We start from the raw sequence: 13,815 nt of genomic DNA on the forward strand, positions 1-13,815 counted from the left end.
ATCCCTTATCACCCCTTCAAAGTTTTTTTTTAAATATATTTCATGTACAGAATTGGCCTCTCTACAGATTTATTATAAGTATAGATGTGGTATAGATAGATTGTATGACTGTGTGTATGACTCATTTTCCAGGCTGTGAACTGGCAACTATTTCATAATGATATGTAATAATGGCAACAATGCTCCTTTTTGACGTCAGGAACAAGCTGACAGAGCGCATTGATGGCGCATTGCGCAAATCAGCGGAGTTGTGTGTGCATGTTACACGGTTAAACATGTTAAAAAGCTTTTCTGAAATTTTAGTTTTATGTTCTATTCGGTTTCCAAATTGTTTTATAAGAACTGATATATTAAACTTTTCTCCGTCTTGATTAAGTGTGAATATTAGTAAAATAAATAGTGAATATTTTGATTTTTATTGTTAGTAGTGATAGTTCCAAAAACAACAATCACCATGCCTAAAGGAAAGAAAAAGGGGAAATTCGGTGAGTTTTTATTAAGAAACGTTAGTCAGGAGCTTTCTATGAAATTAGGATTGTGGAGCGTGCTGGAATTTGCAAAGAATGAGATCACGCGGCGACCTTGTGGTCGAGATACTCGTTCGCGTAAATTACTGTCCACGTATTTATCAGAAGAAGAAGTGCAATAAAAATGTCTAAGCAACACATATGGAACCAAACACTCAATAGAATAGGGTCATTTCCGTATTTCACAAGTACCTTGTAACACTACAATCACTATTTCATAACATAAGCATGCAAGTAACCTTACCAGCTTGACATATTGGGAGTTATTTATATTCCTAAGCGTTTTTTACAATGACGACCTTGTTGCTAAGAAGATTGTTATGTAGCATTATTATATAATTTGTTGTGTACAAACATGACTTTGAATTTTGTATGTTGTAAATCCTTACCTAACAGCCTTGTAGAGAATGTGAAAAAAAACAATACCAAACACATATGGAACTATTATTTACTATGTCTGTGTATATTTCATTTCTTAAGATTTATCTATTGCGCTGCTGCATAGATTTGCTCATATATATATTATGTATATTATATAATATATAGAGAATGTTCAATGTTCATACTAATAATAAAACAAATTTTGTTCAAACCACCATCACAATCTAGTAAACAAAGATAAGGAATTGTATGTATCTCCATCCCAATAAAGGGAATCAAAATGTATATGAATATAATGTTAAACAAACAATAATCTATTAATTTTCTCCTTTCTTTAACAAATATAAATAAGGGTGTTTCACAAGGACCTAGATGTGACTGATTTTACGATAATCAACAACCTTACTAAGAGAATTAATGTCAATAGTAAAAAAGTCTTTTCTTCAACTACTTCTAAGTTCTAATAGAAGCACTATTGAATTATAAAATATACATCATTTAATATTTACCACCTGTTCGGAATGCAGTTACTACATAGAAGAGTTGATCATCTTCTTCACTACATAGTATAAAACAAAGTCGCTTTCCCTGTCCCTATGTCCCTATGTCCCTATGTCCCTTTGTACGCTTAAATCTTTGAAACTACGCAACGGATTTTGATGCGGTTTTTTTTAATAGATAGAGTGATTCAAGAGGAAGGTTTATATGTATAATAAGATCCATTAAGTAGTGGAGAAGTACTGTTATTTTTGAGGTTTCTAATGTGATGTCGTAAAAAATTACATTTATTCCGCTTACATTGCAAACGCAGGCTGAACCCTACGAGTTTTATCAAAATAATGTACTAAGTATTATACACATTGAAAAGGTCTACAGAAAAGTCCGCGATGGTATATGTCTATCTCTTATGGATAACCCACAATAACTTTTTTTTGTCATTTACTTTTTACGACAAATAATGGCTAATTTTCGAAGCGATTTTAACCAATACAGCATTAATCCTTAACCAATTAAATACCATGGATACATTGTTCATTTAATATAGATCTATATGGCACTTTACACCGTATGATTTAAGTGAATATTTTCGAAGATATTACAGATTTAAAAATTGCAGGACGTAGCGTTTGCGGCCGCCCGGCTATGTATTTTATACCCGTGCGATGCCGGAGGCCGGAGCGGGCCGCTATATTTTTATACCTATACAACGTTCACAATTTTTCTGTAGTGTATTTAGTATCAGCATTGCACCCGTGCGAAGCCGGGGCGGGTCGCTAGTAATAATATATATAAATCTCGTGTCACAATGTTTGTCCTCAATGGACTCCTAAACCACTTAACCAATTATAATAAAATTCGCACACCATGTGCAGTTCGATCCAACTTGAGAGATAGGATAGTTTAAACACGTAGGTAGCACGGGCGAAGCCGGGGCGGACCGCTATTCTTATTATAAGATATTATAATTTTTCAGAGCACAGGAGAACAGAGCTTCCATACTCTTCAGATGAAGATGCAGGAATCGACATGACAAATGACAACTGTTCAGAAACGTCAGGACAGTCTGATCTCAGAAGCAATCACGATGAAGCAGGTAAATTCATAATATTGATTATATGAAATACAATACATAAATGTTTTTGAAGTGAAAACTTCTTTAGCAGCGTTGGGTTTAAAATCTTAAACTCGCGTCAGGACACGTGACCTGATCGAAAAAGCGTAAGACGGATGGATATCAAACATGCTCAACGTTAATAATCAAGTTTTGACTTCTGCCGGCACTCCCGGAGTGCAACCCGTCTTTTTTGTAATCATTTAAGCTTTGTTGTGGTGAAATATTGTGTTTGTAAATGATTCATCAGTTAACAATACCGTAAAAGAAAAACATTGTGAAATTAATTATGTTTGCACTTATCATTCTTGTAAAAAGGTAGCAAAATATGAATAATGTATGCTTTAACTGGTAAACAAAACAAACATTTTCATTATTTTATACAAATGCAAATACAAAGTGTAATATTATTATACTGTTAGTCTTTTTTGCTTTGTTTTAAATATAATAAATAACGTCTTTTAAATATGTTTAATACAGCAAAACCTGCATTGTATTATTTTCAATGCTTTTTTTAACTAGTCTTGGAATATAGCTAAATGAATTAGAAAATTCTTTCACAATAATTGTGCAAAGATGTATACAATGCTACACAACTTTCGTCAAGCTATTATTGTAACAATTGTTACATAATAAGATTGGTAATGACTAGACATCGGATTATATGCACTAACAAAATGCCAAAATATGCATGCAAATATGCACTAAAAAAGGCCGAAATATGCACTAAAAACGACTGATATGCCTAAAATATGCACAATACAAAATCAAAAAACCTTTATTATTTTTATATATTTAAATCAAAGATTGTATATATTTAAATGAAAATCAAAAACAGTGAAATTTTCTTGAAATTAAGTATAGTTTTTGTGCCAATATACAATTAAGCATTTTTACCAAATTTTCGAGCGCAAATTTGTGAATCACCCGCGAGCCCAGTGTTGCCACTTTAGACTTTTCCGGGCTAAATCTAGCCCTTTTTTGGAATTCAACCCGTGTTTTAAGTTTTTAGCCCCAAAAGGGTAATCTAGCCCTATTTTGAATGGCTCATAATTTACTTAAAATGGAGCCCATTTTGTAATTTTTTGCCATTTTACCATGCCAAAATAGGTTTTTTTTACTCGCTGAGCGTTCTGATTGGCTAATAAAGGTTAGTCGACCAATCAAAACTCCCGCTACTTAACGAAATATGCACGATTGGGGAAAAAGGCTAAAATATGCACTAACGCCGTAATTGGAGAGTTTTATGCATTTGCATATGCAAATATGCAAATGCATATAATCCGATGTCTAGTAATGACACTGTTATTGAATTTGATCCTTCCATGAATACATTTGATGATCTATAAATGGTTAACAGGCCTGATACAATTTTTGAGTCATAGTTTATTTATAGATATACTAGCTAGTGCTAGCAGCTTTGCCTGTGTGGGTTCTATATGTACTTTAAAATATTATTCAAACCACCTTTTTACATATTATGTTTTGCAATATTAATATTTGACCGTATTCACTCATTGTTTAATCGTTGATTATTTTGTATGTATTGCAGTATTATTGTGCAAAAAATGATATTGACCTTAGACATAAAACACTAACATCAATAGATAAATATAAAATAGTGATATGCTATATATTCAAAATTGTTTACCAGACACATCTTATCAAACTTAATTACTGATAAAAATGTATTTCAATATCAAACAGTGACAGTTTCTTTACATCACATGATATGGCTAATCATTATTATTTAATATTTTTATATCTAAGTACTGGAAATTAAATAAATGTTACAGTAGGTACCAATTTTACATTTTCATTGTAACCATTTATTTTAAGTCTATTAGTATTTATGTTGTTCTGTTATTTGATAATAGTTGAACATCATAATTAACTTCCAGAATGAGTCGAATAACTTTCATGAGCTTATTACATTAATTTATATAGATAATTAATCCTAATTACAATAAATATCACCCTCATTAAACCATTATATGATAAATTTTAATATATTATAAACAACAATAATTAGCAAGAGTAAACATTTTTAATCAAATTTAAGTAGCTGAGTATTTGGATAGCACAGAAAAATAATAAATCAGTCACATTTTTCCCATAAATGCAACTATCTCGCAACTACTTGAAAAATTTGCTACGTTCATCAGTTAATTTAATAAATAATTTTTCAGAGAATGAATTGCAAGAGAAATTCGAAGAGAAAGTTCTAGAAATAATCGATGCGCTGAGCGCTAGATCGAACGCGGCCCGCGCTTCAGCGCTCGTAGCGCTGCGGAACGCTTTACAGCGGCGCTACTTGGCTGCTCTGCTGAGCGGACAGCGGGAGACGTTAGCCGACCATGTTACTAAAGCGCTGCGGCGCGGTAAAGATGGAGAGAAGAAGGCAGCTGCAGCTGTTGCGCCAATTCTGGCTTTACAAGTATGTGATGCTAGATATGCTTCTAGTTGAAATGTAATAACTAAAAACTAGTACAATCACGTGGCTTCACCTGCGATTGATCCATGTCCATATTGTGATTTTTTTTATGTCAAATTTTAAACAAAACTTAATATTAATTACATATGTTCTATTATACAAATTGCTATTCTGTATTCTTTGTTTTATTCTATATACCTATGTGTTTCCTGTGTGGTTTTATAATGCTAACTTCCTTTTGTTTCTTACAGATTGGTGATGAAGGAGTAGAAGAATTCATGAGTGAAATCCGCCCCGCGCTTATCGCAGCGGCCACAGACAAAAGCGCATCGCTTGATACACGCACTGAAGTGTGTATTTCACCTTTTTATGAAAACTCTTTTTATTTTTACCCGATTATTAGACAATATTCAGCTTTATAGCATTCAAATGCTTTATAAATATAAACATTTAAAAAATAGAAACGATTTGATCACGAAGCGGGGTTTGAACCCGCGACTTCCATGATCATAAATTTTCTATGCTTTAAAAATTTAAATTGAATGACTTATTAATTTATCCACGGCAGAAAATATTTTTTTTCTGTTTCCTTGTATTTTTTATAATTTTACAATTATTTCAGTGTTGTTCATCTCTTGCCATACTCTGCTATTTAATGGATGATGACCTTGCTGAGATATTGGAAGTTATGCGAGTCTATGAAACGATCTTCAGTGGTAGTTATCTCAAGGTATGTAATAATATTTTTATGTAGATTTAGATTTTTTAAATTTGTGTATGTTTAAATTTTTATCATATACTGATTTTCTGAAACTTGCATAATTATCTGTGGAAATTCTGTATATTTTCTAATCAAGTTATTTTTTGTCAAGTAAAAACTAAACTAACAAATATAAATAATCAATTTGTTACGCAATGCGACACAAATAAGGCTTAATTCAAAACACATGAAATATTGTATCAGAAAATTACACAGTTTATCGCTGTATATCAAATTAGCTTACATAAAAACTTGAAACTTTTCCGCGTATAAATTTGGCGATCGAGACAATTCAAGGTTAGAGGTTCATTAACATTGCGATATTGCTTTGTGTTATGGCTCGATTTTTTTGGTTGTAAAATTGTTTGCTGTGTGTTTTCACAGTTTAGTGTGATATTAAGTAATATTCTTAAAACTATTGTTCTATGCGGACAGTCTTTTTGTCGCCTGTTAAAATACATTTTTTTAGGAACTTTGCTTTGCTTTTTGCGTCTTTAAACACGATTCATTCATTGTAATACCTAATATTACTTGAAATTCCAATGAAAAATACATGCTTACATAATAAATGCTTAAATAATACATACAATACATTTTTTTTGAAGTGAAACTTCTATAGGCGCGTTAAGAGTAAACTTTCATGGACGGTCATGGCAATACCGGTACGTCATGGAGTAAGGTGACGATTTTGATATCTAAACAAAACAGTTCTGACATGTGATTATTTATAAAATATTTCTCGAAGTCTGTTTAGTTTTGGCATATAATGGCAAAAAAATTAGAGGTTGAAACTATAATACTTGCCTATAAATAAAAAAATGTATGCGTGTACTAGAGTACACACGTAAGAAGTGAAACTTCTTTATGACCTTAAAAATGTCACGAGTATGGCGTAACGCAAAAATGTCACGCGTACGGCGTAACGCAAAAATGTCATGCGTACGGCGTAACGCAAAAATGTTACACTAAATTTTTGTCCAACCCCGATAAAGAAGTTTCACTTCAATAAACCAATATGCTGCTGCCTATAAATCAAATTGTGTTTTTCAAGTCAAACGTTCTTATTATAATTTGAAACCAAAAAGATTTTTTTTTATTTTTCACAATTTGTTTTAATTTATCAATTTCCCAGGGTGACGGCAGCGTGAAAGTGTCAGGTGCAGTGATAGAAGAGGGCGGTTGGCACGCAGCAGCCTTGGACGGGTGGGCGTTGTTATTCGCTCTGATCTCACCGGACCACGCCCGCTCGCTGCTGAAGGACCACGCGCCGTCGTTTGATAAGCTCGCCGATTTGCTGTCCGCTTGTAGCTTGGAGGTGGGTAGCGGTTGTTTTAAAACTAACTTATGTATAGATTGTCTAATCTAAAAATGAACGCCCCTCCACTGTGTTTACGCTCACATTCAAAGTACGTGTATAGACGCAATACACACAAATTGGTCTGCCTCATTGGTCGTTCAGTCCTCCAGTCCCGTCCATGCCCGAACGACAGGACCAGTTGGCCAACTAGTGCATAAATGACGCGATGCACGACAAGACGGACGTGTCATTCCGTACATAGCGCGCTCTCCCCGCCATACAATGCTAGGCACCTGAACTGATCGCCCGATTAGTTGACAAATCAGTGCGCGAGTGTCAAAGTTTGCAGTAGAATCGACGCGCGCACACATATAAAGTGGTTCAATAATTATTTGTCCTCACACATTGAAACAATTAAGTTTAGTGGAGGGGCGTTCATTTTTAGATTAGACAATCTCTATTATGTTTGGCGTTTTACTTTAATGCAATTTTTGTATTCATCAACTTTATTCTTGAATCTGTATTGTCCGTTTTATGAGCTTCTGTTGTTTTTTTACATAATTAAAATCCTACCAAATATAAAATAAATGTGCTCTACTTTAGTGCAGATAAAGTGTAAATTCATTTTTATACTAAGGGCCGATTTTTCAATCCTTGGTTAAAATTTATCCGTCCAATAAAGTATTACACGAACATTTTAAAATGTCACCTGTAAACTGTCATATACGGACAATAATTATAATACATTTTTGAAATGGTAGTTCGTTTCGTTTCACAAGACAAACGTTACAAACTAGGCCCGATGACGCAACTCAAGTATGATTCACTTTTATTTGTTTTATTTTGTGGTTTTAGTCTGTATTGCCTGTGTCGGAGTAGTGTCGATTCGCATTATAATTGTTTAAGGCATAGAGAAATATTTTTTATACTCGAAAAATTCACTTGTAAGTCACTACAGATGACCTTCAATGTCACGCCGCCGCGTTAGGCACAGCAATTGTGCGCAGGACGCTACAGTACAATTTTATTTTTTCGATGAATAAGTTTTAACCAAGGATTGAAAAATCAGCCACCACATAATCTTAACATAATATAATATATCGATCCTGTAAAAAACTGTGTTAATTGTGTCCAGGTGCGCATGGCAGCGGGCGGTGCGTTGGCCGTGGCCCACGAGCGTGCGACGGACGACGGCGAGGAGTGGAGTGTGGGCGAGGAGCTGGCGCCGCGCCTGCACGAGCTGGCCTGCGACTCGCACAAGTTCCGCGCCAAGCGGGACCGCAAGCTGCAGCGCGCCACCTTCCGCGATATACTCAAGTACTTCGAGGTGTGTGATTAAAAAATTGAAAAGTATAAAACAAAGTCGCTTTCTCTGTCCCTATGTCCCTTTGTACGCTTAAATCTTTGAAATTACGCAACGGATTTTGATGCGGTTTTTTTAATAGATAAAATGATTCAAGAGGAAGGTTTTAGTATAATATAATTTATTAGGTTTTAGACAAAGCGGGCGAAGCCGCGGGCGGTAAGCTAGTTTATTATAAATTTCAGTTATCTTGTATTTTGCAAATTTTGTATTCGATCCGGCTCTAAGGACCAATTGAATGCATTGTTTGCCCGCGTGCACTATGTTGTTAATCTTGTTGATTTTGTATTCGATCCGACTCGAAGGACCAATTGAATGCACTCGCATCGCGAGTACTCTGTTTTGAACCATGCGTCGTGTTGTGCAGGAGGGCTCGGTGCCGGAGCTGCGCGTGCGCATCGGCAGCGAGTGCGTGACGTGCGGCAGCTGGGCGGCGCGCGGCGCGTACGGCGCGCTGGCGGGTGCTCTCGGCGCCGGGCTGCAGCCGCTCGCGCCGCACTGCGCCGCGCTGCGGGCCGCGCTGCGCCTGCCCGACCCGCTGCCCGGCCTGCCGCCCGCGCGCGCCAACAAGCTGCAGCGGGTGAGTGCGTGTGTGTGCGTGCAGTTAGCGTGTGTGTGGAGTTCTTACAACTAGCTGCTGCGGGTGAATGTGTGCGTGTGTACGAGTGGCAAGCGTAAGATTCTGCGCCTGTGTGCGTATCGAGCTCTTACAATTACGATTAACTGCTGCAAGGGAATGTGTGCGTGCGTGTATGCAGCTAACGTCAGCAGGCTCTGTGACCAGCTACAGCGGTTGCATGCGTTTATGTGTGTGCGTGCGTACGTACGTGTATACGTGCAGTTAGCGTGTGTGTGGAGTTAATACGACTGCCTGCTGCGGCGTCAAACAGCTCTGCGCAAGTGTGCGAGTGGTATTGTTACAAACAGCGCGACCAGCTGCAGTAAGTGTACGTGTATGGATATAGTGACTACAGCCCCCCTAGACAAGTGGCTTTCTATTAGCGTAAAGTTCAATAGAATAGATTATGAATGTATGAGATTGACGTTTGATTACGACGACGGCGACGATTGATTAATTATTACTGTCTACCTAACCCACTGCTGGACTTGCTGAGGTCACTTGTGCTAATAACCTACAGCGGGTAAGTGTGTGTGATTGGCGGCAGGTTCTGTGCCTGTATATTGCCTGTGGAATTTATACACATACGTGGCCGACTTGCTACTAGAGATGCCGAAAACACAACGCGCTAGTAAGCTGGACTGGTTACACGCGTGCGCTTGCGCTACGTATTGTGTATTTTTGAAGTGAAAACTTCTTTAGCGGCGTTGAGCACTTTTTCTGTAATGGGTATAAAATCTTAAACTCGCGTCATGACACGTGACCTGATCGAAAAAGCGTAAGACGGATGGATATCAAACATGCTCAACGTTAATAATCAAGTTTTCACTTCTGCCGGCACTCCCGGAGTGCAACCCGTCTTTTTTTATCTGCATTTTATCACGTAATAATGAGCGTATAATATATTTTGAACATGTTACTTGTAATATGCAGAATAATATCTAAAAAATTAAAAATTAATTTCGTATTTCAGCACCTGCAAAATAACGCGGCATGCAAGGCTAGAACCGTAGCGCGGAACAAGAACAGAGACAAGCGATCAGCGGCCCTCGCTATATGAAAACACTTATTTACTCGTCACTTTAATAATCACAGTTCTGTCTTATTAGTACTATTTATTTTTGTATATTGAATAAAATTTATGTGGTCATATTTTTTTCGAATGTACAAACTGTATTGTTGATGTTTAATTTTATTAATTTTAACTTATTTCAGTTTTAATTGTGTCAAAATAAAATTCAAATAATAATAATGGATTTGGATTCATTGTTTTATATTGATCTATTTGTACTTAAGACTGAAGATTGAATAGTAGTGGCGATACTATCACATTATTAAGAACTTTGATTCAGTAAACATATTTATCACCTAGTGATTTTGTTATTTATCACATTAGAAAAGCCTAATAATAGTGTAAAAAAACTTATTTTATTAATGTTGTTTTATATGTGATTTTTCTTGTGCTTCTGAGATGAGACAAACTATGAAATACCCCAAAAGTTCAAATGAAAATGTTTCTTATATTTTAATTTAATTAGATATTCGAGTATTGAGTAATATTTAAAAACACTGTATGGAAAACGAAAAAAAAAGGTTTGGTTATAGTTTTTCTGACAATATATTTCATAATTAACGATTTCCCCTTTTTAGTATAGACTAAGTTGTTAGTTTTATGAGATATGTAAATATAATTGGTTCTCATCGAAATTCCCTTTGGCTGTAGTCACATAGTGAGCTAGTGACATTAGTTACCAAAGAAATTCCCTTTTGTCTCGTTGAACCGCCTTTATTGACTACATATCTGTTGTCCTAAGGAATAATATTTTAATAATTCTTAATAAAACTGATAAAAAAAGTAAAAAAACTATTGTTCTAAGTTTTTCTTAAACAATTTTCTTGAATACGATTAACGATTTTCTTGAATCAAATTGTTTCAATTTATTTATTTTTTAATAAAATTATACATATAACTGCGTATAAAATTACATTAATCTATAATATTTTTCCTTAGGATGACTTACGTAAAATTAATTTGTAAAATATATATTATATCGACTCATTAATTCAATTATACACTGACCGTGGTCATTATATTTACGTTAGCATAATTTGTAATAATTAGTTAATTGCACTGTAATAAATTAATACTGCCGTTATGTGTTGCTATTTTAATATTTGTTATTTTTAGCTTAGTTCGAGTTGTTTTTAGAATTAGATAAGTTCTTTTACAAGGGGCCTAATCTAGGGAATGTTAAAAATGGTGGGAATACTTTGTAATATTTTATAAACAGCTCATAGAATCGCTAGCAATGTTGGTTCTATTTTCACACAATCATGTTTTGTTTCAAAGTGTGCTGTACTTACGGTAACTGCTATTTACAGTGCAATATAATAAAAAATCTCTGTAAATATTATTTTAATTTGTGTTGTGATCGGCCGTCGCTCTACATAACGCTATCAAGGTGTTGAAATAATATTTATCAAGAGAATGTTTTAGTCTTTTATTTCTTAACCCTATAATCTCCCAAAATATCCTACATTCACATATTATTTATTCTAGGACACTCATAGCCCCTGCCGTTAGTTAAGTTTCAAGTTCGATGATATTGTTGCCATTGCTCAGAACTTTCAACTAGGTGAACCGATTTTGAAGATAAAAAAAACAGACTGGGCCGAGCTTAGATTATACAGGGCCGAGTCATTTGGCTACTGAGTTAAGGTCCGACCCCACTAGGCGTAACTGCGCGACAGCGTAACGACACAACGCGACAGCAAAATATAGATTCAATACGGTGATGCACTGTGACGCGATCTTCTTGTCTATACAAATATTATAAAGAGGAAAGGTTTGATTTTTTGTTTGTTTGTTTGTTTGTTTGTATGAATTGAATAGGCTCCGAAACTACTTGGCAGATTTGAAAAATTCTTTCACTGTTGGAAAGCTACATCATTTCTGAGTGACATAGGCTAGGTTTTATCCCGGAAATCCCACGGGAACGGGAACTATGCGGGTTTTTTTTTAAAACGCGGGCGAAGCCGCAGGCGGAAAGCTAGTCTAATATATACACGATGAGATTTGTGCAGAATTTTTTGCACAAAATAGTAAACGCTTAAGATAATATAGTCAATAATTAATAATGTTACCATTATCAATAAAATGATTTAGGTAAGTTCAAGGGTAAGTTTGCACTGTGGTTTGCACAATATTACCTGGCATCTGTCAAAATTTGACTTCAATTTCATTTCTGATGTCATGTGATGTGACTCACGTCAGTCATGTCACATGTGAATCGCGTGACGCGTCAAATCAAGGATGATGGCGTAGCATCACGTAGCGTGTTATGTTTATCCATTTGTTTGGGTGTGTTACAGTTTAAATCACGATTAAATTTTCATTTATCACGATAAAGTAACACAATATTAAATATGTTTGATGAAGAAATGTTAATAACTCAAATTAAACAACATCCTGTTCTGTACAACTCGACACTGCCTTCGTATAGAGATCAAAACCTGAGAAATAATGCATGGGAAGAAATATCAAAACAGTTAGATATGCCAGGTACGATTTTGTAATACTAAATGTAGGTAGTTATATGTACATAATATGATACAAAACAATACATGTAGTAAATTCTTCATCACCATAGAAACTTAGGGTGAGCTTACACATTCCTGTTAACATTTAAAAAATTCACAATGAGAATTGAGAGGTGTTCCTGAACATATTATAAAAGCAGATGTGATCATTAGAGCTTCTAAATTTCGCTTGCATTTCATTTTAAATTGAATGTTATGAAATTAATAAAACATTCTAAATAATTACATTTTATCATAATACTTAATACAATACCAAAACTATTCTTTCAGTTGAAGAAATGAAAATAAAATGGAGTAAACTTAGAAATTGTTACACAAACGCCATAAAAAGACGAAGAAAAAAGTCCAGCTTGGCACTGTCCACACCTTGGAAGTATGAGCAGACAATGAAATTTTTATTACCATTTACGATTTCAAGAAAGAGTGAGAATTCATTGGATGTAGATAATAATGTAATATTGTTTGATTTTGATTCAATGAAAGAGGAACATTGTGCAGATGATGAAAGGCCTTTATCGAGAACTTCTAGTCATATATCTGATCCCATTGAGTGTAATGTCTACGAGTCCCCAACTCCCAACAGACAGAATGAAAGTGATGAACATATTGAGAGAAGCTCAGGAAGGGTACTTAATAGTTTTCATGAAATAAATAGAAAGAGAAAGCATGACATGGATGAAAATGATTATTTCTTTTTATCCATGAGTATGCAACTAAAAAAACTCCCTGTATCTGATCAAGCAGATATCAAATTTAAATTACATAAACTTATTTATGAAGCTGAGAAAGGAAGGTTAAATTCTACAAAGTCATGATTACCAAGTCAATATTCTATAGTTGGTTAAAAATATATAAAACACAGAAAATGAAGTCTAGCAAGATTTTACATGGTTTTGTAATTATTAAAAATTGCTCAATTTTGACATTTAATATTTCAGTAGCCCTAATTATTCCATGTGTTGGATTTGATTTAATTTATTGTAGATAATAAAATTGTTAAGTTATGATATTATAATCTTTTTTTTAGAGTAATAATATTTCCTTTATTTATTTACTATCTATCCCCTTGTCCCTGCAAACCTAAGAACAACCTTAAAGCGAAATTAAATTAAAAAAATTAAAGCAGTTAAACTATAATTACGTTGATAATTATTTCTTATTGAATAAAAAAAATATATTTAAAAATAAAAATTATATTTAATATAATTTTTTTGAGAATACA

General features: G+C 34.5%; 2 protein-coding genes across 2 annotated transcripts; both read left to right on the forward strand.

Moving 5' to 3' along the window:
* The first annotated feature begins 226 nt into the window (after positions 1-226).
* Positions 227-11,482, forward strand: Ifrd1 (Interferon-related developmental regulator 1). Its single transcript, XM_090106812.1, has 9 exons — positions 227-485; positions 2,383-2,502; positions 4,710-4,957; positions 5,206-5,304; positions 5,577-5,684; positions 6,847-7,029; positions 8,147-8,338; positions 8,742-8,954; positions 9,967-11,482. Exons 1-9 carry the CDS (start codon positions 455-457, stop codon positions 10,051-10,053), a joined length of 1,281 nt encoding a protein of 426 aa, XP_089962938.1. The 5' UTR covers positions 227-454; the 3' UTR covers positions 10,054-11,482.
* A 797-nt stretch (positions 11,483-12,279) lies between these two features.
* On the forward strand, positions 12,280-13,602 carry LOC149904335 (uncharacterized). The gene is made up of 2 exons (XM_090107315.1): positions 12,280-12,555; positions 12,864-13,602. Exons 1-2 carry the CDS (start codon positions 12,420-12,422, stop codon positions 13,406-13,408), a joined length of 681 nt encoding a protein of 226 aa, XP_089963441.1. The 5' UTR covers positions 12,280-12,419; the 3' UTR covers positions 13,409-13,602.
* The last annotated feature ends 213 nt before the right edge of the window (positions 13,603-13,815 follow it).

This window comes from Colias eurytheme, chromosome 11 (genome assembly GCF_061535395.1).
Source record: "Colias eurytheme isolate Ceu_HAF_F1 chromosome 11, ilColEury1 Martin Lab GWU primary, whole genome shotgun sequence".
NCBI lineage: Eukaryota > Metazoa > Arthropoda > Insecta > Lepidoptera > Pieridae > Colias > Colias eurytheme.

Excerpts from the sequence above, each read along its gene's own strand:
- Ifrd1 (XM_090106812.1), top strand. The coding sequence starts at position 455 with ATGCCTAAAGGAAAGAAAAAGGGGAAATTCG. Across the intron at positions 5,685-6,846 it reads TCAGTGGTAGTTATCTCAAG|GGTGACGGCAGCGTGAAAGT; the intron begins GTATGTAATAAT and ends TCAATTTCCCAG. Across the intron at positions 7,030-8,146 it reads TGTCCGCTTGTAGCTTGGAG|GTGCGCATGGCAGCGGGCGG; the intron begins GTGGGTAGCGGT and ends AATTGTGTCCAG.
- LOC149904335 (XM_090107315.1), top strand. The coding sequence starts at position 12,420 with ATGTTTGATGAAGAAATGTTAATAACTCAAATTAAACAACATCCTGTT. Across the intron at positions 12,556-12,863 it reads AAAACAGTTAGATATGCCAG|TTGAAGAAATGAAAATAAAA; the intron begins GTACGATTTTGT and ends CTATTCTTTCAG.